This window comes from Palaemon carinicauda, unplaced genomic scaffold (genome assembly GCF_036898095.1).
Source record: "Palaemon carinicauda isolate YSFRI2023 unplaced genomic scaffold, ASM3689809v2 scaffold323, whole genome shotgun sequence".
Classification (NCBI taxonomy): domain Eukaryota; kingdom Metazoa; phylum Arthropoda; class Malacostraca; order Decapoda; family Palaemonidae; genus Palaemon; species Palaemon carinicauda.
Window position 1 is genome coordinate 49,329 of NW_027170902.1, and position 26,386 is coordinate 75,714.

General features: G+C 39.7%; 1 protein-coding gene and 1 long non-coding RNA gene across 2 annotated transcripts in view; one reads left to right on the forward strand and one right to left on the reverse strand.

The window, feature by feature from the left end:
* Noc2 (Nucleolar complex protein 2) overlaps positions 1 to 3,254 on the forward strand; it is a 32,449-nt gene extending 29,195 nt beyond the window's left edge. Inside the window, exons 12-13 of the mRNA XM_068368948.1 lie at positions 953 to 1,524; positions 2,964 to 3,254. Coding sequence (XP_068225049.1) covers positions 953 to 1,524; positions 2,964 to 3,153 — 762 coding nt within the window. The 3' untranslated portion in view covers positions 3,154 to 3,254. The remainder of the gene's footprint in view (positions 1 to 952; positions 1,525 to 2,963) is intronic.
* Positions 3,255 to 25,650: 22,396 nt separating this feature from the next.
* The window catches only part of LOC137636547 (uncharacterized), a 79,190-nt gene continuing 78,454 nt past the window's right edge, over positions 25,651 to 26,386 (reverse strand). The window contains exons 9-10 of the long non-coding RNA XR_011043147.1: positions 26,207 to 26,326; positions 25,651 to 25,676 (exon numbers count right to left, since the gene is read on the reverse strand). This is a non-coding gene — a long non-coding RNA (uncharacterized lncRNA). The remainder of the gene's footprint in view (positions 25,677 to 26,206; positions 26,327 to 26,386) is intronic.

Below are 26,386 nucleotides of genomic sequence, written 5' to 3' on the forward strand. Positions count from 1 at the left end.
AATCATGATTTAATCGACCCTCCCTTCCTCCCCATAGAGAACCAGTGGACCGAGGAATAATTGAGGAGGTGTCAACAAGAAGTACTTGAGTACCTGGCCACAGGTGGCGCTGGTAAGTACACCCCCTTCTAGTATTGTGATAGCTGGCGTATCCCTCCATAGAATTCTGTCGGGCAACGGAGTTGACAGCTACATGATTATCGGGTAAGTATATTCAAAAATTTATTTTACTAATAAAAATAACATTTTAATGCATTACACAAGATTTTAAGATTTCTAAGAAAGTTATAGATATATAAAATTTGCGTGATGGCAATCTTTTGAAAGTCACGCAAAAGTATTTTGTTGAGAATATTGCTATAGTTGGAAAAGGAAAAGGCCACTGAACCTTGGCTAGTGTTAACATTTTATACACAAGTTTTAAAAATAAAATTGTTTATTGAAAGGAGGTAGTAAAAATAGGACTTTTCCTTAGTAGTAAAAATTGTAGATACAGTATTTGATATTAACATAAAGATGTCCATGAAAGGGGCCATTAGAGACAAATTGTTAAAGAGATGTGGAGGTTTCTGTTTCAAATACGATTCACTCAAAAATCCTGGAAACTTAAAAAGTATCTATAAAAGATATAAATTAGGTAATATAAATAACAATATTGACTATGTAAGTTAGAAATAAACACTGAAATAAATCTTGTGTTTACCAGGTTTTATAAAAAGTACTATCTTCAAGACAGGATTTAGGCAATTATCTTTTTAAAGTTTCAAAGTCTCGCACTCATTTTCAACTAGTGTTCTGTTTAATGAAAGAATTCTAATTGTCAAGAGTCATTAGTTTTGGGTGAGAGGAAAAGTTGTTTGCAGTGACAATCATCTTTTCACTGTTTGCATGTTCTTATTAAATGTGTAACTACCCAATGAACATGTGATTGATATACTTTGATCTTTTTCAGATTCTAAACAAAGCCGTTTTCTTCAAACAACCGAAAAAGACATCGGTTAGACCGTTCAACTGGATGTGTATCCTCAGACTGTCAAGAGGAGAGTTGAAAGAATCGGCATTTAAAGATGGCGTCGTTGACCAAGTGTACGACGGCATGGTCAACTATTTGAGCGTGGTCAGCTCGTCGATAGGCTTCCCCGATTTTGTCGTACCCACGGTCATACAGCTGAAAGCCTTTCTGAAGAAATGCAAGTCTCCAAACTACTGCAAGAAGTTCAAGCAGCTCTTGGATAAGATACGCGAAAACTGCGACTTCATCGAAGACCGGAGGAAGGACGTCAAATTTGGCATTGCGGATCTCGAGGCGGTGAAGAACTGGGAGGTCTCGGTTAAACAGACCGGCACTCCATTCAATAAGTACTATGATAGCTGGCACAAAATTAGACAAAAGGAATTCCAACAGCAAATGGCGGATTCAGTCAGTGTTCCCGATTACGACTTGCCGTCGGTGAAGAAGCGTAAGCTCCAAGGAAAAGGAGACATGTATTCTTCAGATGAAGAGGATGATGATGATTCAGTCAGGTAAACGATCTTGAGATTTATGTTTGTTGGGTTTTACTTTTAAAAAGGTAACTAGTCTATATACAATCATATCTTTTTATTTTGAAGATTCCTTATTCTGAAATATTCTAATGATTGTAATTTTCTTTAACACAACTTTGAAGTAAAAAAGTCTAATACGAAATACAAACTATTGGTTTTACACATACTTAAAACTTGAAACCATTGATTTACACATGCCTAGAACTTCAAACTATTGGTTTACACATGCCTAGAACTTCGAACCATTGGTTTACACATGCCTAGAACTTCAAACTATTGGTTTACACATGCCTAGAACTTCGAACCATTGGTTTACACATGCCTAGAACTTCAAACTATTGGTTTACACATGCCTAGGAGTTGTGTTAGTGTTTTCTAGCTAACAGGCGTGGCAGCCCATTCATGGTGTGTTACTTTTCTCACTTCGGTATTTTGTTTGCTTCTATCAGTCTTGCCTTCTCCATCATAAGGCTCAATACTGCACAGTATTCTCGAAGTATTATTCCAGCTGTGACTAGATTGTGGAATAATCTTCCTAGTTGAATCAGTGGAGCTTCAGAAATTCAAACTTGCAGCAGATATTTTAGGTAGGGAGATACTTGCAATCTCCCATATCAATAGATATTCCACCCTTTCTTCAGCTTTCATTGGGCCAAAATGTATCTATACTTGACATGGAGTGTTAAAACCTTGCTTATGACTCGCTGATTTCCCTATAACTTTCTTGTGTTTTTTTCTGGATGCTGTTTTTTGGTTATGATTTGTATAATGGATGTGTGTTGTGGTGATTAAAACAGCTCAGGTGTCTTGGATGAGAGCTGGTGTGAGGCTGAAAGAATCTCCCTTACAGTATACAACTTAGCGTAAAAAATTATCTTTGAAATGGATTTTAAATGAATAGAAAATTGGTTGAGAAACAAAACAGTAGATAAGAGTTGGAAGTAACCCCAGAATAATAATTTTCTTTCTTATGTCTTATAGAAATAAGAAATATTGATTATTTAGAAATGAATGTTCAGTAGGGTTGATGGTTTTGTATGAAAGAACACTTCTATAACACTTAAAAAAGCTTTTTCAAAGAAACCCATTAATCATACAGGGAATTGGCCTGCCCTCCTTGGTTTTAGCTCACTGCTTTTTCATTTTCTTGAAAATTGCGTCTAGTTAGACGTAGTGTCGGTAATTAGAACAAAGTTGTTAGACATTTTGTGTTATTTGTAGTTATGCAAAGCATTTTGAAAGGATAAGAATGTATTTACCCTTAACGATAGATATATGATAATCATAATATCAATTAAAATATGTTATGAAATATAAGATCCTGTATTAGTTTGTAATTCGAAGTCTATTAATGTAGTAGCATGAATATTCTAACCCAGTAATAATTGTTTTTCTGATATATATTTGTAATTTTCTAGATCACGAGGTGACAATGAGGAAGAGAGTGAAGAAGAAGAAAGTAAGAATGCAAATGATCCACCAAAGAAGAAGACAAAAGTGGATGAGGAAAACAGCCTTCTTGATTTGGCAACCCCTATTGGTGGTAGCAAGGATGTCGTTCGAGAGTTTACCTTTTCAGATGATGAAGACGAACCTCTGAAAAGATGATTATGAGATCATGAGGACAGTTGACTTATAAGAATGCAATGGTTTTTGTACGAAAGTGAATATTGTAAGAGAATCATGCCAATAAAAGGATTCTGTGCCCATTCCTAAAGGTTTTTTTAAATGCTTATTGAAATTATTTTAGATCAATTTCCATGTATCCAGTGCTGAAAATTGAGTTTCTCAGACACTTAATTTCTGAGATCCGTGTATTTACACAAAGTAGTTCCTACACTTTAATGTCCTTTTAGATCAAACTTGTGATGCCCAAGATATTCTTAATGAAAAAAGAGTTTAGACATTCAAGATTGCTTTTGACTCCTTTAAACAGTTTAAATTTTCTTTTCAAATTCACAATTTCGATAGTGGAGGCTATGTATTTTATGTAATTTGTGGCTTTGTTACCTCCGCCAACAGTTGGAAGGAGGTTATGTTTTGGCCCTTATTTGTGAATAGTTTCCTGGCCACAATTTTAATCGTAGAGTAATGAAACTTGCAGGGATTAACTGATATGTAAAAAGCTGGAAATTATTAAATTTTGGAAGGTCACGGTCAAGCAAAATGTCCAATTCACGTAATCAGCCATAAGTTTGGACATCGTTGTCACAGACTTCAAACTTTATTTATATTTGAGTGTATGAAAATCCATGCCAATTAATACATTTAAAGGTCAAGGTTGAGAAATAAGCTGCCGCGGTGGAGGTCTTCATTCTACTGAGTGCCCCTCTAGTTGAATTATGTCTTCGATGTTTGTGATGTTAATAAATGATAAAGTTATAGACAACACAATCATCAGCCTTGAAAAGAAGATAGTATAATAATCAGATAAATCCCTTTAAGCTAATGCATTGCAATAATCGAATTGTAAAATCAAGTGGCTACATTTTAAGAAGTTTGGATTGATTAGTAACTGCATTTTAGATTTATGTATTATCACTTACTGTATATTCTAAGCTTTTAAAAAGGTAAGAGATGCTTTTATGTAAAAAGAGATTTAAGTATGAAACAAATATACAACAACAAATGGAGTTAAGAAAGGGTTTAATGCTGAACTTCATCTCGGCGTATTATGGTGTACTTTTTACAATAGTTCCTCTGTTAGTTGATATCAACCGTAACCACACAAGTCGTGAGGAAGCACAAGACTTCCTCCTCCCTGAGATTACATAACACCAGAGGGTCCTCAACTTAAAACTTAACTCTTTTACCCCCAGGCTGTTTGGAAATTTCCAACCCTTAACCCCCAAGGGGTTATTTTTTTCCCAGCCCATTTTGCAGTATATATTTTTTAAATTGCTCTAACAGCCTTAATTTTTGTCATAGAGAGGTCAGGTTGGTCTCATTCTCTTGGAAAATGCCTGATTTTTCTAAAAAAAATTATCAAAAATATGAAAAAAAAAATTTTATAGCATTTTTTTGCAAGGACGTACCGGTACGTCCATGGGGGTAAAGGGATGGGTTTTGTGAAACGTACCAGTACGTCCTTTGTGGGTAAAAGGGTTACTAGGTTCCAAGAAGCTGTTTGTAAGTTGAATTGATTGTAAGTCAAAATTTGTTAGATTTTGTCTTAGGGTAGGCCTACAGTAACCTGATTCCCATGACTACGATTCCCAGCTACAAAAGTCCGCAAATAGTCGGGTTTCGTATGAAATAAATATCAGGTAATTACAAATGCTGGTGTGCTTACTGTATTAAATATAATAATATTTGTATTATAGTATTTCTTCATTTTATTACAATATAAAAACTTTTGATACAAAATTTGACATTTACGATTTCATTTGGATTTGTTTTTATCTCTGAATCTTTGCAAGTTGAAGGCATATTGCCTTAAACATAAGTTCCAGGGAATGTCCATTTTAACTTTATCTTTCTTCTTTCATCTAGATATGCAATTGTGTAGGGAAGGTCAGAAGGTACTTTATGCGGTAGGAAAACACGAAGAGATGAACATAACTTGCAGCGTTGAGGCTCGCCTGGAACCTACGTCTTTTCGGTAAGTTGTGCTTGCGCTGTTATTGTCCTCTCTCTCTCTCTCTCTCTCTCTCTCTCTCTCTCTCTCTCTCTCTCTCTCTCTCTCTCTCTCTCTCTCAAATAATGTATACATCTACAGTATATTTATATATGCCTATTGACACAAGGGCCTCGGTTAGATTTCGCCAGTCGTCTCTATCTTGACTCTTGAGCTTTTAATTCAATACTCCATTTGTCATCTACTTTGCACTTCATAGCCTTCAGCCATGTAGGCCTGGGTCTTCCAACTCTTCTAGTGCCTTGTGGAGCCCAGCTGAACATTTGGTGAACTATATGTATGTGTGTGTGTGTGTGTGTTTTCAACTACCTAGAGATTTTGATTATCAAACATTTTTAATTCACTTAGGAAATGACCAATGCTATTCCTAAACTGTTTTGTATTTAATATTTAGTAAGATTTACTCTAATCTCTCATTGCTTTTCTTGATCCCCCAATTGTTGAGAGAGAGAGAGAGAGAGAGAGAGAGAGAGAGAGAGAGAGAGAGAGAGAGAGTGTCATGGAATGTTCTTCTCTTTGTGAAACTTTGTTATTCTGTTTTATTGATACAAAATTTAATCTTAGTGGAAATATAAAACATGATTTTAATCCTACCCAAATATGTTAGCTCTGCATAGATAATTGTAAATCTATTTATTCATTTTATATAAGATAATCATGTGTAAAATTTCTAGAATTGTTCTTTTTATGAACAATTACTAGCCAGTTCCTAGTTATTATTAAAAAGGAGAGATTTTCCGGCCCAAATTAATCAAACTAATATAGTCATCAATATCCTAGTTGTTAATTTAAACAATAGATGGCGTTACTTGTTTCCAAGGATAATGTAGACTACAAACAGTGTTACCACATATGGGGATTTATCCCTAGATTTTGGGAATTATCCTTAGATTTGGGGATTTTGGGTGTCTAATGTGGGATATTCTGTACAAATTTCTATGAAGAAGAAACAAAGATGAGTAAACCTTTATATATTTGCATTTAGTTTACTTGCACTTATGTGAAGTAGGCCTATAGTGGATAATTTCTATATTAGTAAAGCCTCCATGATCAAAAGGAAATAAATTTGTGGAAATAGGGATTTTTGGGTTGTTTTGGGTTTTTTTCCATTGAGTGTTGGGGATTTTTAGACTACCTTGTTATCCTTGTAATAGTTGACATAAGCAATCCTGTAATTTTTCTTCTGTTTGATTACAGGATGTCATAAATAACAGCATAGACTATATTTTTCAAGAAGAATCAAGAGTATTTTAATGGAAGTGTAATTGTGTACATTTTATGGTTACTATCCCAAATTATTCTTAAGGTAAGTTTGGGGTGTATGTATGCTAGCGGCCACCTGTATGTATTATTGGTATTGTTGCAGTTTATTACAGGGCAGTGTAAGGGCGGGTCGCAAAGGGCGTTACACCCCCGCCCCCACCCCGTAGGTAAGTAGGTAAGGATAAAGCTTGTAGGTTAGGTTAGTTGATGTCCATTTTTAATGAACGCGTGGGAACCTGGCTGTTGATATACAAAGGCCCCCTTAAGTTTGACCAAAGGTGTAAATTAACTGACTTTTGATGTTTCAAGTGTTGGTTTTTAGATTTTAAGTGTTAGTTTATACAAGTACCCTATCTGAGTTGTGATACTGAATGTGGTGACAGAGTTTGTGTATCCCCATGATCACCTGTTCTATTCAGGGCCACACATAATAGGTTGGTTTGTTGTGAGCGATCAGACAAGTGTCCCACCACCATTAATCCTGGTTGGCCAGTGAGGTGATGAAAACTAGTTTAAACCCCAGAGTCTCAGACACAAATAAGGATGTGTCTGAGGTCTTTGTGCTGCAGGGGACTAGAAACCTCTGAGTTTCTTTATAAAAGTGGGGAGAAACTGCTGCTTTAGTTATAGAAGTATGAGGCTTTAGAAGGTATCTTGATGGAGTAAGCGGTAAAATTGTATTTACGGACGGGGAAACACTTCAAACAGAAAACGTAGTTTTTTTCTGTAGTGAATAATGTGATTTAACCGAATTTTACCTTCATTTCAATCGCCAGACTCCCAGAGACAAATAAGTGTCATTTTCAAAGGAAACGGGCATTTTTCTTTTGGGGAAAATTGGTTTTTACGAGGAAAGATTTCCCCGTCCGTAATTACAATAGTACCGAGTGAGTATGCTAATGTTCATTGTTATGATTACTTTTATTTGTATTAAGTGATTTAGATTTTTGATAACACAGAATGTCTTGTTTGCTACTTAGATTTCAAACTTTTTATATATTTTTAACTTTTTCAAAATAGTGAATTACATAGGCAAATACAGTGTCCTTGTACAATGACCAAAGTTATTGGATTGATGTTTGTCTATTTTCAACATGGACTGGGGTTCTGTAAAAATTTTACTACTAGAGTAGTGAAACTTTCAGGGATTAATGATGTTGAGACATGGAAGTGATTCAATTTTGAAAGTCTTAGGTCAAGGTCAAGGTAGAGCCAAAGGTTGTTTTTGTGTGAACAACTTCCTGCCACAATTTTACTCCTAAAGTAGTGAAACTTAGACGTGGAAGCGTTTCAATTTTGAAAGTCCTTGGTCAAAATTCAAGGGTGAGAAAAAGGTCTAGAAATATTCTACCATGGCAGAGACTCTACTGAGTGCCCCTCTAGTTTACAAATGTTTTTTTAAGTTTTGGTTTTAGGAAATTAGTATTTTCTTTCTGGCTAATCTTTTTATATTTCACTATAGTTATACGACGGACTGCTAAACTAGGATTGTCTTAAAAAAATGAAGGGATACTAGTGGTAATATAGGAAAACATGGAAAAAAGCCTTACTAATGAAGGAATGCAGTTTTATACAGAAAATTTCCGGTTTTCTCCAAAAGTCGCCTTTATTTCTGTCGCAAATAGTTAATAAAATATACCCTAATATATCCTACGGTAATGGAGGCCACCCAATGGGAACATGAGTTTGGGTGTGGAAAATTTCCTGGTGAAGCGATAAAAATGGTAAGGCCAACCTTTTCTTTATATTGATTGATTTGAGGTTTTCTGGCATTCTTCACCATACATTATTCTCTGGGACGCATAATAAATAAAAAAAATTACGTAAACCATTGGAATCCTATACCCGAAATATTTACAATTTTTTCAATTTTACAAACCACACATATCCGTGCCTGTTTGTAAAGTGTCCTAAGTGCGATTTGAGTTATTTTTTAGGGAAGACCAGTACATTTTTTATTGTAACCCAACTGTGAAGGTTGCTAAGACAAAAAATGACATAGGTGTCAATTGTAAGGTAACGAATTGTTTGTTATTTACTATTAGAGTTTGTGACTTAGGTCTGGGGTGTCTGGGGGCTTGGCACCCCGGTTATGTTGGTAACCTAGAAGGGGAGGTCTGGGAGACTTGCCCCCGGGCAAGGTCTGTGATTTTGGAATGTGGGGTCCGGGCGTCTGTGACCTGGGAACTACTAGCTTAGTTTAGGTGGGTTTGTTAGCTTCTGGGGCCTTTTAAAAATCTCGAAAGTGTTAAAAAAAAAAATTTCTGTTTTCGCCCTGTTTTCTCCCACCCAAAGTCCCAGACCCCCAACTGTGTCTGTCGGGGAAGGGGGAGAACGGTTTATTTTCGGTGAAATTAAAGGTCAAATTCGTTAAAAGCCCAATATCTACTGTAGGTATGGTGGTTTTGCTATGGAAATGTAGTTCTGTGTCGGTCTATAATTTTACCGGGATACTTGTCCCAATTTGAACTTTGTAATGTTCCATTTTGTCCAAGTGAATTTAAATATTAATCTTAATAATTTAAATCTTCCATTAGAGAGTTTAGATACTTTACACCCATTGTATAAAGCAGAACGCTGATCCATTTAAAGGTGTGTTTGGCTTGTTCATTCATTCGTTGACGTTTCCATCGTTATTTTTGAGCCTTTGATATGTTGTTATCGAATTTTGAATATTACTGGTACCATAGTTTAAAGTTAGGGTTCTTTAATTTTATCTAGTTTATCGTATTTTCTGGCGCTGGTATTAGGTGTAGTAGATCTCTTATTTGCAACTATAACTATGCAATTTGTCACCCAACAGCTAATCAAGTATTTACTACTACACGTTCGTTAAATGTTCAGTTTGGGATCACTCCTGAGAATACAATATAGTGGTTTTTTGTACATATTGAAAGGTTCTGTTTTTACACTCCACAAACTTCGCAACAGAAGTCTTCCGACCTCTTGCCTCCGCCGCCTTTCTCCTGTGGTTTGGAACAAATCTTGTGAACATAATCCCTTGGGGTTATTTGTATTTCTTCTCTCCACAAGTTCGAGAACTTGTCTGATCTCCGTCATGGTTCTTGGGCTGATTCCTTGGATCTTCTTTGCTCTTGAACCTGCATCGAGAGACATAACCCTATGGGGTTATTTCCTTTTACTTTTTTAAACAGAGGATTAAATTTAGCTCTTGCTTATGCTACGGCTATAGCAACTTCGTTACGGGGATTCTTCTGACCAGCTAAGTTGAGCAACATTGGGTCAGTACTGGGATGGGTGACTGCCTGGGAACACTAGATGCTGCTGGCATCTCTTCTTGCTCTCTGTCTCCGTCGGCTTACGCTTCATCGGAACTTGTACAAGCAACTTAGCTCTCCATCCGTGGGATCATCCTCCTCCAGAGAGGCATAAACAACTAACCCTTAGCTTGATCTCGTTCTTGCTCGTCAACCCTCTGACAATGACGCTCTCCCACAGCCTGAGTTCGCACATCAGCTGATGCTCTTATCTAGGGATAACTTTTTTTCTCGTCCTTAGGTTTGCGCTATAGTGGGTATAATCCCCTCCTTCGAGTTCATAGTACACATTTCTTTTGACGAGGACATAATTCGCAGCCCGGCTACAAGAGCATACACATCATTTTTTTCCACCCACCTGTTGAGGTGTGAGGGTGGTTCTCTTTTTAATCTACGTGATTCGAACATCCGGTCGGACAGCCGGACTCGGGCGTTACATCTTTTTGGCAGAAAGTGTTTCATTAAGGTATCCCTGAGCTTCTACAGTCAGTTCTTCCTATAGAAGTCTCCAGTTTCGTCTTCTCCTTCTGGAACAAGTTAGTTCATGAAACTCTGTTTGGCAAGAAGTTTTAAGGTCAAACAAGCAGTTAGTCCACAGGACTTCCTGTGCACATTTTGACCTCTAGGTCTCATACTCCTAAATTCCCAGACATCTGTCATCAAGGAAGTATCTTCGATCATATAGGAATACCTTGTCAAGATGTGGTTCTTTGGTTTCGACAGCACCTCAGGTTTTCACGAGTCTTTACCCTAGTGTCAACCTGGTCCTACAGAATCGGCTCTGTTCTCCGAAGACTTCAGGACGACTGGCTGATCCTAACAAACTCGGTGTCTTACCTTTGTCACCAATGAGACAACGCCTCGAGTTTACCATGATCTGTGGATTAAAGTACAGTAAATCTTTAGAGATATCCTGGCTTCCTTATCAGAGATGGGTATTCTTAGACATGTTCATTGTCATCAGCCTGCAGAAGTTTTCTGCAGAACGACAGGGTCCAAGGCGGAAGATGGCAATGGTCTCTTCCTTTTACAAGACGCACTTTCAGACAGCAGTTGTTACGTCTCATGGGTCACAGTTTCACTCTGGTTCGTCAAGGCTGCATTGGACTCTTTCGAATCCAACCTCTTCAGGGGCTCCCAGATCAAAGGTAATTCAGCATGAGAGATCTCCCTTTTCTCTGGTCTCTACGAGACCTGTGAAGGAGACTAATCTGAGATGGGTTGACAAACGAGAATCTCTGCTGAGGAGTCGACCTCCTTATCCTTGCCCCGGATTTGACGCTCCCTTCAGATGTATCAAAAGAAAGGGGGTGACCTCATGTTGTACCACTTGGCCTCCTGGTTCTGATCAGAGTTCAAATGGTACTGTCATTTAAATTTCCTAGAGGCGAGAGCAGCCATCCTAATGGACAAGGGGTAACCCCATCAGCTACATTTCTCAGGCAACACTCAATGTTGACCTTCAACTTGAGCTAGAACTTGTTGATGGGAAATAGTGTGCTGCCAGGAGGTTAGCCTCCAGGTGTTGAAACCTTCTTTTCCTAGGGAGATTCCCTCCACCAGCCACTGGTCAGCAATGTTTCTTCTTGCGGGGAAAATCACCGACAGCGGCAGCAGATGTTGGTCGCTTTTTCCCGTCCTTGGGAAAGACTTCCTTCACCTGTCTAGTCTCCCCTTCAGGGGATTCCTCCGGTAGGAATGGGGTTCACCCATTCCCACTACTGTATTGCTCTTCGGAGCAGGCCTTGTCTCGCTAGAAGACTACTTTTGCCCAGGGGACTCGTCACGCTGAGCTGACTCTTCTGCAACTCCCAACGTAGATCACGAGAGAATCCCTCCATGACACAATCTACTCTAATGGCCACATGTGAGTGTCTTTCAGAAAGCCGTAGCTTTGCTGTGACTTCGGGCCTGGAAACTATCTGGCTCCTCCTCTCTGAGAGGGCCCCTTTTCTGCAACAAATTGCGAAGAGAATGTTTGGATACCTGCATAAATCTTCAGCTTTGGTCTACCAGGGCAAATGGACAGTCTTCTGTGATTGTTGCTGTCGAAGGGTTATCTCTCCCATATATGCCACTATTCCAGCAATAGCGGATTTCTTAGTTTACCTTGGGGAGAAAAGCTTCTCTTGGTCTGTTATGAAAGACCACCACTCGTCCTTGAGCCTCGCCTTCAGACCGAAAGGAATTAACCTTTCCTCTACGTTGGCATTGCTTCTCCTCATACAAAGTCTTGAGCTTACCTGCCCGAGCTTACCTGCCCTCAGTCAGAAGGGAGACCTCCACGGCGCATGGTTCACATTCTTCGGTCTCCGAAGGGTGCCCCCCATGACCCAGTACTCCAAGCAGCAGATCTTCACCTGACCTCAATGACAGGTCTCCCTGCTCGTGTTGACTTCAGCCAAGAGAGTCGGCAAACCCCATGGGCCGCCTTCAATGTCTCTCATTCACGGCGATGGGCCTGGTAATACTCAACTTTGTTCCTGGCAGCTAGGATTTCAGGTTTGAGCTCTTCATATAGGGAGTCCTTCATAGTGTGACCAATGATCCAGAGCAATGGCTACTATGCCAGGAGGAACTTGAGGTGCTACCTCAAGGAAACTACAGGAGTTCGCCCCCGAGTGTCTGCACTCTTCATCCGCTCGGGGAAGTCAAGAGAATGATCACCAGGATTCGCAAGGCCATAGACCGAGCATTGAATCCTGATCCTTCTCCTCATAGAGGAGACCTAGAGCTCATAATGTTAAGGGCAGGACTACGCCCCTAGCATTTATGAAACTGCTGAGACGCAGGCCTTGTCAGCTGGCGTGTAGAAGCGTCAAATGATCTTCACCGCCCACTTCCTACAAGACATGACTCTCAGGAACATGGAGACGTTCTCCATAAACCCTGTGGTGGCTGCACATTAAAAGGTTTAAACACCTCAGGCTACTTGATGGACTAGTAATAGATAGGGGAGGGCAGAGTATAACCATGATCAAGTCTGGGATGAATGACTGGCTCTTTCTTTCTTTTCACCTTCTTCCTTTTCACCTTCTTCCCTGTGGGGTAACAGCAAAAACCTCCAAAGCTGGCCTTCGCTGCCTGCTGGTAGAACCATTCCCCTTGTGTAACCTGTTATAGAGGTACTGTTTATACTTGTTACGTCCGCATACCCCTTGGCGAGCTTGGATTAGGCAACGTCTATGGTTGATTCTAAGATTCCTATGTTACTGAGACTTCTTAAGTAGACAAGTTACACTGCTAGTATCAAACAATCGCACAGATTGCTCGGGCTGCTAACCGTGCTTTGCACGAATCATTTAGTGAGGTGTCAGGGTTTTTCCGTTACGTGACTGGAAAACCGCTGGTCAAAGACCAGCCATGTGGTTTGGACTTCCACCTTCCTAAGGGGTGAATCAGTCCCTGTAAATAGCGAGGGTTTGTATTTGGTGTCGGAAGAAATGACAAATTTGAACGTAATTTGTATTTTTAAATATTTAACTTAGCCGGTGAATATATATAGCTGCAACTCTGTTGCTCGACAGACAAAAAAACTGTAAAAACTCGCCAGCGATCGCTATACAGGTTGCGGGTGTGCCCATCAGCGCCAACTGTCGGCCAGATACCATACTCAATGTAAACAAAGACTCAATTTCTTCTCTGTCGACGTGTCGACAAGACGTACTTTTACTCGCGGTAGAACCTGGAGTTTTCTCAACATATTTGGTGAAGTACTTCATTTTGGTTTGAGCTTTCGCAGTGCAGGTGTTTTATCTTCATCTTAAATCTTGAACTCGTTTTGGATAGATTTAATTTTTGGTGACAAAGAGATTATGGACTTTCTTTGACTTTTAAATGGCCGACCCTTCCCTGAGACGGAAGTGTGTTTAGGCTTTTAGTAATTATCTTATCACGTTATAAATTAATTATAGATTTTCCTCTATATATCTTATATCTCACCGCCTTTATTAGGCCTCTTCGATTAACTTTCCATTTATAATAAACATAAAAAATAAATTTTAATGTTTTGTTTATATGCGACCTTTCCTGAGAGTAGGCGGTCCTAACTTGGAAACCGAAGTTAAACAACGTTGAGTCCTTTCAATCGTAAATAGCTTTTAAAGAGCTAATGACTTAAAACTTTTTAAATGAATATTTTTAATAAATATTTTATGGAAGAATTTCTTTGAATAGTCTTCGTACTGTTTTCAAAGATGAACTAACGTTTAGTTTATTTATGCTACGCAGTTTGCGCTCTATCGTTACGATAGAGAGAGAGAGTATCACGGTTTCACTTTGCAGATAGAGTAAATCGATTCTGACGTTTTGTTCATTCTTCTTTCAAAGCTTAAATGTTTTAAATTCTAATTTAAAGGAACTTTTTAATTGAAAAACCTTTCAGTTTTTTCCTTTGGTCAAATAACATGTTTTTTTGACGAAATGTAATTGGGCTCTTCTCTTAGGTGCGAAATCAAGAGAGAAAGAGAGAGAGAGATAGAGACGGAGGGAGAGAGAGGAGAGAAAACGTTCCGTTCAAGCGGGTAACGTTGTTCTCGAGTTACTCTCGTCCCTAGTCTCTGTACGGGGAGAAAGGATAAAACGTTTTTAGTTTTATTCTCGTCCCCAGGCAATGTACGGTGAGAGATTGAAAACGTAGTTTTGAATGAACTAGTGTTTCTTCTCTTCCCCAACCACTGAATTTTTTTATCTTAAAAGATGTTTACTGTTTTTTTGCTGGTATTAATGTGCATGCATTATACGACTGATTTCGCATTTACTACCTTTTGATGAGGGTAGAATTGCGTGCTTCAGGTAGAAATCAGTAAAAGTTTCGATTTCAGTGAAATAAGTGCAAAACAGAAAATCGTAGTGATAAAGTGATATTGCGCAAAGTGTTACAGTGTTGCGTCCGAGGGTTCGTCGGTTCGTGCCTGTCGTTCACCTAGTCCGGGACCTCTTGCAAGCTCCCAAGCCCAGGGGAGAAGTAATGTCGTACGACTTATGGGTTCGAGAGGCCTTGATCAGCGAACAGACGTTTCCCTCTATGGTATCGGGTGTATCTTACCAAGATCTCCCCTACCATAAGGCGGGAGAGACAATTTTCTCCTCGTCATCCGAAGGCTTTTCGCATAAGAAACCTGAAACAAGGTTTCGAGGCCCTTAAGCGAAAGTCAGTCCTTTCAGGACAGGTCCAGCGTCCTGGTTGCAGCCAATAGGACAGCTCTGACCCTATGCAGTCATCGGAAAACTGCTCGCCGCCTAACAAAAGCGTAACACAGACTCCGAGAGTCTTTTTTGTTGGCAAAGTGTTGCGGTCACAGACGTTACCCTCGTCTCTTACCGCAACCATTTCCGTTGATCCTAAATGGGTTGTACGGCAAGACATGCAGAATAAGCTTGCCTCCCTTATGGAAGACTATTCTGCCGATTAGTCCGTTGAGCCTAGCCGTTTATCTCATCGAGATCCTGGCTTTCAGCCAACCTAACGTTCCTTTGTGCGTCCTGTTGACGTTGGCGTAGCTAAGTCACGTCAGTCAGGTTGTTTAGAACCACACTCGATGCGGTCTCGTGTGGTTTTTCAGCCACATTTGGACGTTAGGCCACTTGCTGATGCTCCTGTTGACGTTCAGGACGTTCGCTAACAATCGGAGTTGACTTGTTTTGACGCTGTGCGTCAACCTCCGCATTCTAGAGTTGTTTTGACTGCTCAGTCTAGGCAGTCAAAGCAGTCTCGAGTGGACGCTGTGCGTCCTCACGCACCTGTTGTTGTTGACAGTTAACAGACTGTCAAGCAGTTACATGACGTTGCGTCCTGGTCTCTCGCACCTGTTGTTGTTGACAGTTCACAGACTGTCAAGCAGTTACATGACGTTGCGTCCTGGTCCGCTACTAATGCACCAGTGCGTGTGGACTCTGCTTGTAAAGCATTGCCACCACGGTAGGTCTCTCCCTTGCTTGAGACTCAGCTATTATCGGACAAGGTTCCTTTAGATGAGGAAGTTGCTGTTCCCCCTCCTACTGATATTCCCTTGAGGACTCTGTCAGACGGAGAGGAGCCTAAAGCTGCTTATCCCTCTATGGACTTTAATTAAATCATGCTGATTTTTAAGGATCTTTGTCCGGATCTTTTTGTAACTGCTGCTCCTCGTTCGCCTAAACGTCAGAGCTTACACTAGGCCTAGCTACTTCGAAGCCGTTGTTTATAAGCTAGTGCTCTCTCGCTCTCCTAGAGAGCTTTACGTTTGCTAGGCGACTGGTTTATCACCAGGAGGAGTTTGGGGGATACAGCCTTTGCTTTCCCTTCTTTTATACTGGCTTATAGAGCGAGAGTCTGATATGACACGAGAGAAGTTCTCGGCTTGGGAGTTCCTGCCTCTGCCCAGATAGACTTCTCAAATCTCGTAGACTCTCCCTGGCGCCTGGCCAGGAGACGCTCCAAGATTTTACAGGTCAACTTCACAGCTGTTTTCGAGCCTTTGAAGTTTTGCTGTACAATTATGTCATGCATAAACAAGGCTTTCAGGGATGGCTCCAATGATCTGACAGCCACGTTCTCTGCAGGGACAAGTCCCTCAGGGATGGCTCCATGATTTGGCAGCCATGTTCACTGCAGGAGTACGTAAGAGGCAAGTGCGCTCAATGTGTTCATTGTCAAGACAAACTTCACGATGAAGTCTACCAGGCTGTCTTGACAGCATTTATGGAAGGCCACTGGATGGTCTCTCTCGACCTTCAGGAGGCTTACTTCCACATTCCTATACACCCGGATTCCCAACCGTTTCTGAGGTTTGTTCACAGGAATGTGGGGTACCAGTTTCGAGCTATCGGAGATCAGAGCCTCCCTGTACTTGGACGACTGGCTTCTCAGAGCCTCTTCCAGTCATCGCTGTCTGAAGGATCTCAATTGGACTCTAGATCTGACCAAGGAATTGGGACTCCTAGTCAATTTGGAAAAGTCACAGCTGGTCCCATCCCAAACTATTCTGTATTTAGGGATGGAGATTCACAGTCAAGTTTTTCGGGCTTTTCCGTCGGCCCCCAGAATAGTTCAAGCCCTGCTCTCCATCCAGAAGATGCTGAAGAAAGAACGCTGCTCAGTCAGGCTGTGGATGAGTCTGGTAGGGACGCTATCATCCCTGGAGCAATTTGTCTCGCTAGGAAGGCTACACCTCCGTCCTCTTCAATTCCATCTGGCTTTTCACTGGAAAAAGGACAAGACGCTAGAGGCGGTCTCGATCCTGATTTCCGAAAAGATAAAGTCTTGTCTGACTTGGTGGAAGGACAATATCAGCCTACGAGAGGGTCTTCCCCTGGCAGTTCAGATACCCACCACGTTCTCTTCTCGGACGCATCGGACTTGGGCTGGGGCGCGACGCTGGACGGTCGGGAATGCTCAGGTCTGTGGAACTCGAGTCAGAGGAGCATGCATATCAACAGCAAGGAGCTTTTGGCGGTCATCTGGCCTTGATAAGCTTCGAGAATCTCCTTCGAGGCAAGGTGGTGGAGGTAAACTCGGACAACACCACGGCCTTGGCGTACATTTACAAACAGGGAGCTACCCACTCACTGACTTTGTACGAGGTCGCAAGGGACCTGCTCATCTTGTCAAAAGATCGAGGCATCTCCCTAGTAACGAGGTTCATCCAGGGCGACTTGAACGTCCTAGCAGATTGTCTCAGTCGGAAAGGTCAAGTAATTCCAATCGAATGGACCCTCCACAAGGATTTGTGCAAGAGACTTTGGTCGACTTGGGGTCAACCCACCATAGATCTCTTTGCAACCTCACTGACCAAGAGGCTTCCAGTCTATTGCTCTCCAGTCCCGGACCCAGCAGCAATACATATAGATGCCTTCCTCCTAGATTGGTCACATCTGGATCTTTACGCATTCCCACCATTCAAGATTGTCAACAAGGTACTGCAGAAGTTCGCCTCTCACGAAGGGACAAGGTTGACGTTAGTTGCTCCCCTCTGGCCCGCGAGAGAATGGTTCACCGAGGTACTTCGATGGTTAGTAGACGTTCCCAGAAGTCTTCCTCTAAGAGTAGACCTTCTACGTCAGCCACACGTAAAGAAGGTACACCAAAGCCTCCACGCTCTTCGTCTGACTGCCTTCAGACTATCGAAAGACTCTCGAGAGCTAGAGGCTTTTCGAAGGAGGCAGCCAGTGCGATTGCTAGAGCAAGGAGAGCTTCTACCATTAGAGTCTACCAATCGAAGTGGGAAGTCTTCCGAGACTGGTGCAAGTCAGTTTCTGTATCCTCGACCAGTACCTCTGTAGCCCAAATAGCTGATTTTCTCTTATACCTGAGAAAAGGACGATCCCTTTCAGCTCCCACTATCAAGGGCTACAGAAGCATGTTGGCATCGGTCTTCCGGCATAGAGGCTTAGATCTTTCAACAATAAAGATCTGCAAGACCTCCTTAAGTCTTTCGAGACCACTAAGGAGCGTCGTTTGGCTACTCCTGGGTGGAATTTAGACGTGGTCCTAAGATTCCTCATGTCAGACAGGTTTGAGCCTTTACAGTCAGCCTCCCTGAAAGATCTCACTCTTAAGACTCTTTTCCTGGTATGCTTAGCCTCAGCTAAAAGAGTCAGTGAGATTCATGCCTTCAGCAAGAACATCGGATTTTCGTCAGAAAAGGCCACTTGTTCTCTGCAACTTGGTTTTCTAGCCAAAAATGAACTACCTTCTCGTCCTTGGCCTAAATCTTTCGATATTCCAAGCTTATCGGAGATCATAGGCAATGAACTAGAAAGAGTCTTATGCCCTGTTAGAGCTCTTAAGTTCTACTTAGCTCGTACTTAACCTTTACGAGGCCAATCTGAAGCGTTATGGTGTTCGGTTAAGAGTCAGTGAGATTCATGCCTTCAGCAAGAACATCGGATTTTCGTCAGAAAAGGCCACTTGTTCTCTGCAACTTGGTTTTCTAGCCAAAAATGAACTACCTTCTCGTCCTTGGCCTAAATCTTTCGATATTCCAAGCTTATCGAGATCATAGGCAATGAACTAGAAAGAGTCTTATGCCCTGTTAGAGCTCTTAAGTTCTACTTAGCTCGTACTTAACCTTTACGAGGCCAATCTGAAGCGTTATGGTGTTCGGTTAAGAAACCATCCTTGCCTATGTCAAAGAATGCTTTGTCATGTTTTATCAGATTGTTAATACGAGAAGCTCATTCACACTTGAGTGAGGAAGACCGATCTTTGCTTAAGGTTAAGACGCACGAGGTTAGAGCTGTAACAACTTCCGTGGCCTTTAAGCAAAATAGATCTCTGCAAAGTATCATGGACGCAACCTATTAGAGAAGCAAGTCAGTGTTCGCGTCATGTTACTTAAAAGGTGTCCAGTCTCTTTACGAGAGCTGCTACACACTGGGACCATTCGTAGCAGCGAGTGCAGTAGTGGGTGAGGGCTCAACCACTACAATTCCCTAATTCCATATCCTTTTAATCTGTCTCTTGAAATGTTTTAATGTTTTTATGGGTTGTCCGGAAGGCTAAGAAGCCTTTCGCATCCTGTTTGATTTGGCGGGTGGTCAAAGTCATTTCTTGAGAGCGCCCAGATTAGGGGTTTGATGAGGTCCTGTTGTATGGGTTGCAGCCCTTGATATTTCAGCTCCTAGGGGTCTGTCAGCATCCTAAGAGGATCGCGAGGCTCCGTAAGGAAGACGTACTTACAAGGCAGAGTAATCGTCTAAGTCGACTTCCTTACCAGGTACCTATTTATTTTGTTTTTGTTATATTGATAACTTCTAAAATGAAATAAAAACTCTTAGCTTATATGATGTAAACATATTTAACTGGTCTCTACCCACCACCCTGGGTGTGAATCAGCTATATATATTCACCGGCTAAGTTAAATATTTAAAAATGATATTTTAATTATAAAATAAATTTTTGAATATACTTACCCGGTGAATATATAAATTAAACGACCCTCCCTTCCTCCCCAATAGAGACGCAGTGGGATGAGAAGAAATTGAGTCTTTGTTTACATTGAGTATGGTATCTGGCCGACAGTTGGCGCTGATGGGCACACCCGCAACCTGTATAGCGATCGCTGGCGAGTTTTTACAGTTTTTTTGTCTGTCGAGCAACAGAGTTGCAGCTATATATATTCACCGGGTAAGTATATTCAAAAATTTATTTTATAATTAAAATATTTTTCCTAACGATACAAACCTTTTTTTCATTTATAAAAATTGGCCTGCCATCACCTGTCCCTCGATAAGTCCTGCCCGCAAAAAAAAATTACACCTATCCCATCGCTAACTAGCGGTAGTGTAATTTACACCTCGCTAAAAGTCTTAAGGATAGTCTTCCAGCTTTGCCAAAAGTATAATCCTTATAAGTAGCTTCAGGTTTGTATCGTTAGGAAAAATACAAATTACTTTCAAATTTGTTATTTATAATTATAATTTTAATAGCTTAGTTATTTTCATTGGATTTTCTATTTGTTTGAATCAAATATTGAATACTTTTCTAAGTGAACTTTGTGTATTTTTTCAAAGCTTAGACTACCTTACAGTATAGAAATAACTATGAATGCAGAATGAAAACTATTCTCAAATAACTTTTTAGGGAAATAGACTAAAAAATAAGTTTTTATCAGACTTTAGGCTAATGTAACCGTTCACCTTTTTGACCACATAAATATTGTGGTCAGTTATAGAAAAGTATGGCTTAGTTTGAATTTCTAGTGGAAAGAAATTATTTAGGATGTATAGATAATTATCCGAGTAGTTATTTATTTCCTTTCCTCATTGCGCTATTTACCCTGTTGGAGCCTTTGGGTTAACCTTTGAGGTTATAGCATTCTTTTTTTCCAACTAGGGTTGTAGCTTGGCTAATAATAACTTAATATTTTATGATTAATCTATAGTAATTATTACATAAGTTGCTTTAAATTGTACCCTTAATGTATAATACCAAGGGAATTCCTGGAAATTCAGTTTTGAATAAATTCTTATAAATTCTTGATGAATTAAAGCTTTACTTACAGCTTAAATAAATTTATACTGCTTAAAAATTATCAGGTAACTTAGATGAACTTATCAATGACCTTTAGTTTTGTCAAATAAATACAATATCCTTAAGATTTTAATGTCTTATTTGTCTTGCAGAATTGACATCAGTACTGCGAATATAAGTTGGTCAGCCTGTGACGTCTAGCTATCTGAGGAAACCATAAGTCAAGAAGACGTAAACCATTCTCCTTTTTTTCCTGTGGTGACGATGTATCTTTTGTATTGAATAACCATGGGAAAACTTCTTTTTAAGTGAAGGTATAAATATTTTTCCTTTAAATCACTCAATAGTGTATAGACTGATTTTGATAACTTTAAAAAATTAAGCATGCCGTTATCTGTATCTTTGAAGCCTAGAAATTGTGTACTATTTAATTTAAAACTTAAAGCAATTTAAGGGTATTTAGTGTGACTATATTCCAAACATAAATTGTTTAGTAAATAAAACTTTATTTGTGTTTCTCAATATTGTTGAAGAGAAGTAAATTTTTATGCTTATACAAATTTTTGAGATTATTCGAGTATATTGCTTGAAGCATTTACTTTTGAATTCTTATTCTTCAAGTTTATATCTTACAACATTAGTTTTATTCATAAACTATTTAGTCAATTTTGTCGATTTGCATTTTCCCTAATTTTGGGTTAACATATCTTTAATCAAACCCAGTTCCTTTAATTTTATATATAGTATCCGAGTTTTAACACTTAATTCTTTATACAGTAAAGGATAATTGACAATATAAAAAAATACACAATTTACTTTTTGGAATATATTTTAAAACATCTGGTCTCTTCCAGCTTGATTGCCTTATGATGCTCTTGAATTTCGAACTAAAATGATGTCCTGGTACGGGAAGGAACGTGACAAGCAAGACGGTTTGGTTGAAAGATCTCCATGGCTGTTGATAAATGAATCGGCATAGCCTACATCCTCGAAACAAGGTATTGAAGTGTTGAAGTCTCTTAATTCTTTGATATTTTAAATAATTTTGAAGCCATAGTTTATTTTGAATGTTAGTTTGAAATAGATATAAAGGTATAATTTCTGTTCCAAGAAATGGTTTTAACAGAAAAATTAATGCATTATGGGGATATTTATAGCAATTTAATTATTTGAATTTTCACCTCTTAAATGATAGCTTGAACCAAGATGCAGAGTATATTTTGATACGTTTGGAAATTTCTATGAATTTGCAGAATTATTCCCATCAACATTGTTTATAAGATTATGAAAATTAAAAGTTACTCTTGTGTAATAGCATTTTTATTTCAATATATGATAACTTTAAAAGGCATTGAGAAATCATTGAAGTAAATCTTTGTCACAAAAGAATCTCATCTTATGTATTAGGAATTAATATTTCTCATAAAACCGCTATATAAAAAAGCAGTATATAGAATTAAGTGAAAAAGTTTGGAAAAGTGCAGGAGACTATATTGTTAAGTGGTCAAGATAGAGACTGTGATTCATTGGCACTTTTAAATTCTAAGCTTGCTACCCGTCATCAGCTTTATTTCATCATCTCCTAAGCCTATTGACGCAAAAGGGCTCGCTTATATTTCGCCAGTCGTCTCTATTTTGAGCTTTTAAATTAATACTTCTCCGTTCATCACCTCCTACTTCACACTTCATAGTCCACAACCATGTAGGCCTGTGTCTTCCAACTCTTCTAGTACCTTTTAGAGACCAGTTGAAAGTTTGGTGAACTAATCTCTCTGAGTGCAAAGAGCATACCCAAACCATCTCCATCTGCCCCTCACCATGATCTCATCCACATATGGCACTCGAGTAATCTCTCTTATAGTTTAATTTCTAATCCTATCCTGCTATCTAACTCCCAATATTCTTCATAGGGCTTTGTTTTCAAATTTACAAAATCTTTTTAATATTGTTTCATTGTCATAAGACAAATGTCCATACAGTAACACCGAGCTAAACTGATATATAGCCTGATTTTTATATGTAATTTCAGGCGATTTGATTTCCAAATTTTACTTAACCTAGCCCATTGCTTTATTCAGTCTTTAAGCTCAAATTCTAAAGATCCTGTACCAGAGATCATAGTTCCTAAATGTTTGAATGATTCCACCTCATTAATCCTTTCCCCTTCCAATGATATTTCATCTTCCATTAGATATTCCCTTATCATCATCTTTCTTCTATTTGAGCCCAACCTCATATGATATTTCGTGCACTCTGGTAAGCAAGCTTTGCAAGTCCTGTGGCGTTCTGCTAATAAGAACAGTGTCATCAGCATACTCTAGGTCAGCTAATTTCCTGTTACCAATCCAGTGCAATCCTTCTTCCTCATCCCCAACTGTTCTATACATTACAAAATCCGTGAGGAAGATAAACAACATAGGTGACAACACATTCCCTTGCAGTACTCGACTGTTCAGTGGAAATTTATTTGATGGGTCTCCATTTATATTAACTTTGCACTTGCTATGCTCATGAACAGACTTAATCAAATTCACATATTTAAGAGGAATTCCAATACAACTCGGGACTCTCCACAAAATTGGCCGTTGCACACTATGAAAGGCTCTTTCATAGTCCACAAATGCCATCAAAAGTGGATTTATATATTCTTCACATTGCTGTACAACATTTCTTTTATTAAAAATTTGGTCAGTACAACTACCTTTTTGAAATCTTGCTTGTTCATCTCTCTGCTTTTCATGAATCTTTCTCTTTCTAATCTCTAGAATGAGCATACTAAATATTTTTATGACAATTGACATAAGTTTGATGCCTCTGTAATTATTACAATCAGTCAAGACCAATTTTTTTTTTTAACCATTTTCACCAACACTCCTAACTTCCCATTCATCGAAGTTTTACCTCCACACCACATTCTACAAAATAATCTCTCTCTCAGCTGCGACTCCAAACACTATTTATTCAGGGGTACATCAATGTCTTCATCTTTCATATCTCCCATTGACTCGCTATCAACTTTGCCTTTCTTCATCTAACGTTGTTATAACAGATCCATCTCTTTTTGATGGGATATATATATATTGTTGCTTCTACTTTGTCCCATTAGTGTTCATTAATATTTCTGAGCAATTCTTACACCGTAGCTACTAGCTTTCCTGGTTTATTTGAGCAGAAAAAAAAAATAATATAAGGTTTTTCTTTCCTGTCTTAACACAGTTTGCTTCAGAGTCAGTTAACATAGTTTGAATGGAGTTAAGTTTTATTCACTTGTCAACTACAGTATCTTTAAACTCCAATTGATGGGCTGTAGGAAGCTTTTCATTGCAATTGTCATATATATCTGTAGCCCAATCATGAATCATATGAGAGGGTATTTTGAGTTTATTAAAATTTCTGCCTAATTGCCTTGGGGATTAAAAATCTTGATAGAAGTGTAAGCTGGGGGTTTGATGTTGCGAACTTAACTGACATAATTATATGTCAGTTTTGTCGATGCCCAACCTGGAGTAATTTGATGTCAGTTTTGTCGATGCCCAACCTGGAGTGTGGACTGGCAATACAGTTTTCTATTTTTAATACTTTACTAAAAAAATTTACTTTATTTTTACTTTACTAAAAAAATTTTTACTTTACTAATTCAATATTCCATGACTTCTGGTCACACTATATCATATATAATGTTTATGCATTACTTTCTCAAGGTATAAAAATTATCAGTACTTAAAACTTCTTAAGTAAAAATAAATAGTTTATTTAGGTACTTTATGGTTTTTGCAATGGCATATTGGATGATATGAACAAAAAGGGGTTCAAGTAAAAACTTTCTCTGTTCAAAACCATTTATTTATAAATGTTGCAAGGTACATTTAAAAACCTTTTTCAATTTGCAGGTTTGTTTTGCTGTACACTGTGATGTTCTACTACAATAACGCTAAGAATAAAGCAGAAATTTGGATTAGATTGTGTTGTTGCTGTCTGAAGACCATCATATGGAGAACTTCAACTTCAGATGGAGGCTGCATGGAAAAACTGCTGAGGAGGGGCCTGCAGGAGGTGCCCGGCAGCCTGTCGAGGAGGGGCCTGCAGGAGGTGCCCGGCAGCCTGTCGGGGAGGGGCCTGCAGGAGGTGCCCGGCAGCCTGTCGGGGAGGGGCCTGCAGGAGGTGCCCGGCAGCCTGTCGGGGAGGGGCCTGCAGGAGGTGCCCGGCAGCCTGTCGAGGAGGGGCCTGCAGGAGGTGCCCGGCAGCCTGTCGGGGAGGGGCCTGCAGGAGGTGCCCGGCAGCCTGTCGAGGAGGGGCCTGCAGGAGGTGCCCGGCAGCCTGTCGAGGAGGGGCCTGCAGGAGGTGCCCGGCAGCCTGTCGGGGAGGGGCCTGCAGGAGGTGCCCGGCAGCCTGTCGAGGAGGGGCCTGCAGGAGGTGCCCGGCAGCCTGTCGAGGAGGGGCCTGCAGGAGGTGCCCGGCAGCCTGTCGAGGAGGGGCCTGCAGGAGGTGCCCGGCAGCCTGTCGAGGAGGGGCCTGCAGGAGGTGCCCGGCAGCCTGTCGAGGAGGGGCCTGCAGGAGGTGCCCCGCAGCCTGTCGAGGAGGGGCCTGCAGGAGGTGCCCCGCAGCCTGTTGAGGAGAGGTCTGAAAGAGGTGCCATCAGGTGTCCTTGCAGTCCGTCGAGGCTGGAGTTGTGTTTCTACCCCAGCTTGAAATCCTGTCGTTGTCATAGTTCTACACCAGCTTGGAATCTTGTCTTAAACGTGGTGCTACACCAGCTTGGAATCTTGTCGAGGAGGGGACTGTAGGAGTTTACGTCAACAGATTACCAACCTCCGACAATGTAGCTAAACTGTCAAGTGTATTTATTTGCCTTAAACATCCCATAACATGGATCTGCGTCACTTATTTTGTTACTTGTCAGCAACTCCAATTCACCTTCATCTGCTATGTGCTATTTTAGTGGTCTGTAATTACTACTGCTTGCTGGTTATATCATATCTTACTCCAAATCCATTTGTACCTGAAGAATGAAATATTAATATAGTCTTAAAAATATAAATAAGAAGGATTGAAGAAGGATTGAAAAATAAAATAATTTGATTACCCAATTTTGTTCAACTTCATTTTATTGAATTAAATGTCGATTGACAAATATTTATTGCACAATCAAAACCAGATTTAGCCAAGATCTAATGTACTTTTAACACCTTTTTGTCATCAATACTTTTAAATACCATAAACAAATTTATTTCCAAGTAATACAAATAGTTTTAACGAAAATATTTAACTTGAATAAATTCTTATATTTAGACCTAAAGTTTTGTCTAGTGTCCCACGACTTTGTAGAGGACCAGATTAGCAACCGATACTTGTGAAAAAATGGGTTCCGTAAAAAAATTATGCAGCTTCACCATAATTTAAAAGATGACAAGAAAAGGAAATGGTAAAAGAGGCAAAGAAAAAATGTTTAACACTTGGATAACCATGGATTTGTTCCAATTTCTTAAATTTAAATATATTTCTGTATTCATTTAAGGGTTAAAAACCTACCATAGATGAAAACCACTTCAATAAGGTTACCGCATCTCCACCTCCCTGTTACTTATTCATTCATACCTTCCTTGGGAAGTCACCACCGGAGCTGGTATGCCATAGTCTGAACTTCTGAAACTAAAATGTAGTTGGTATTAGATTAAATGAAGATAATCAGGAAAATTAGAGTAATAAATA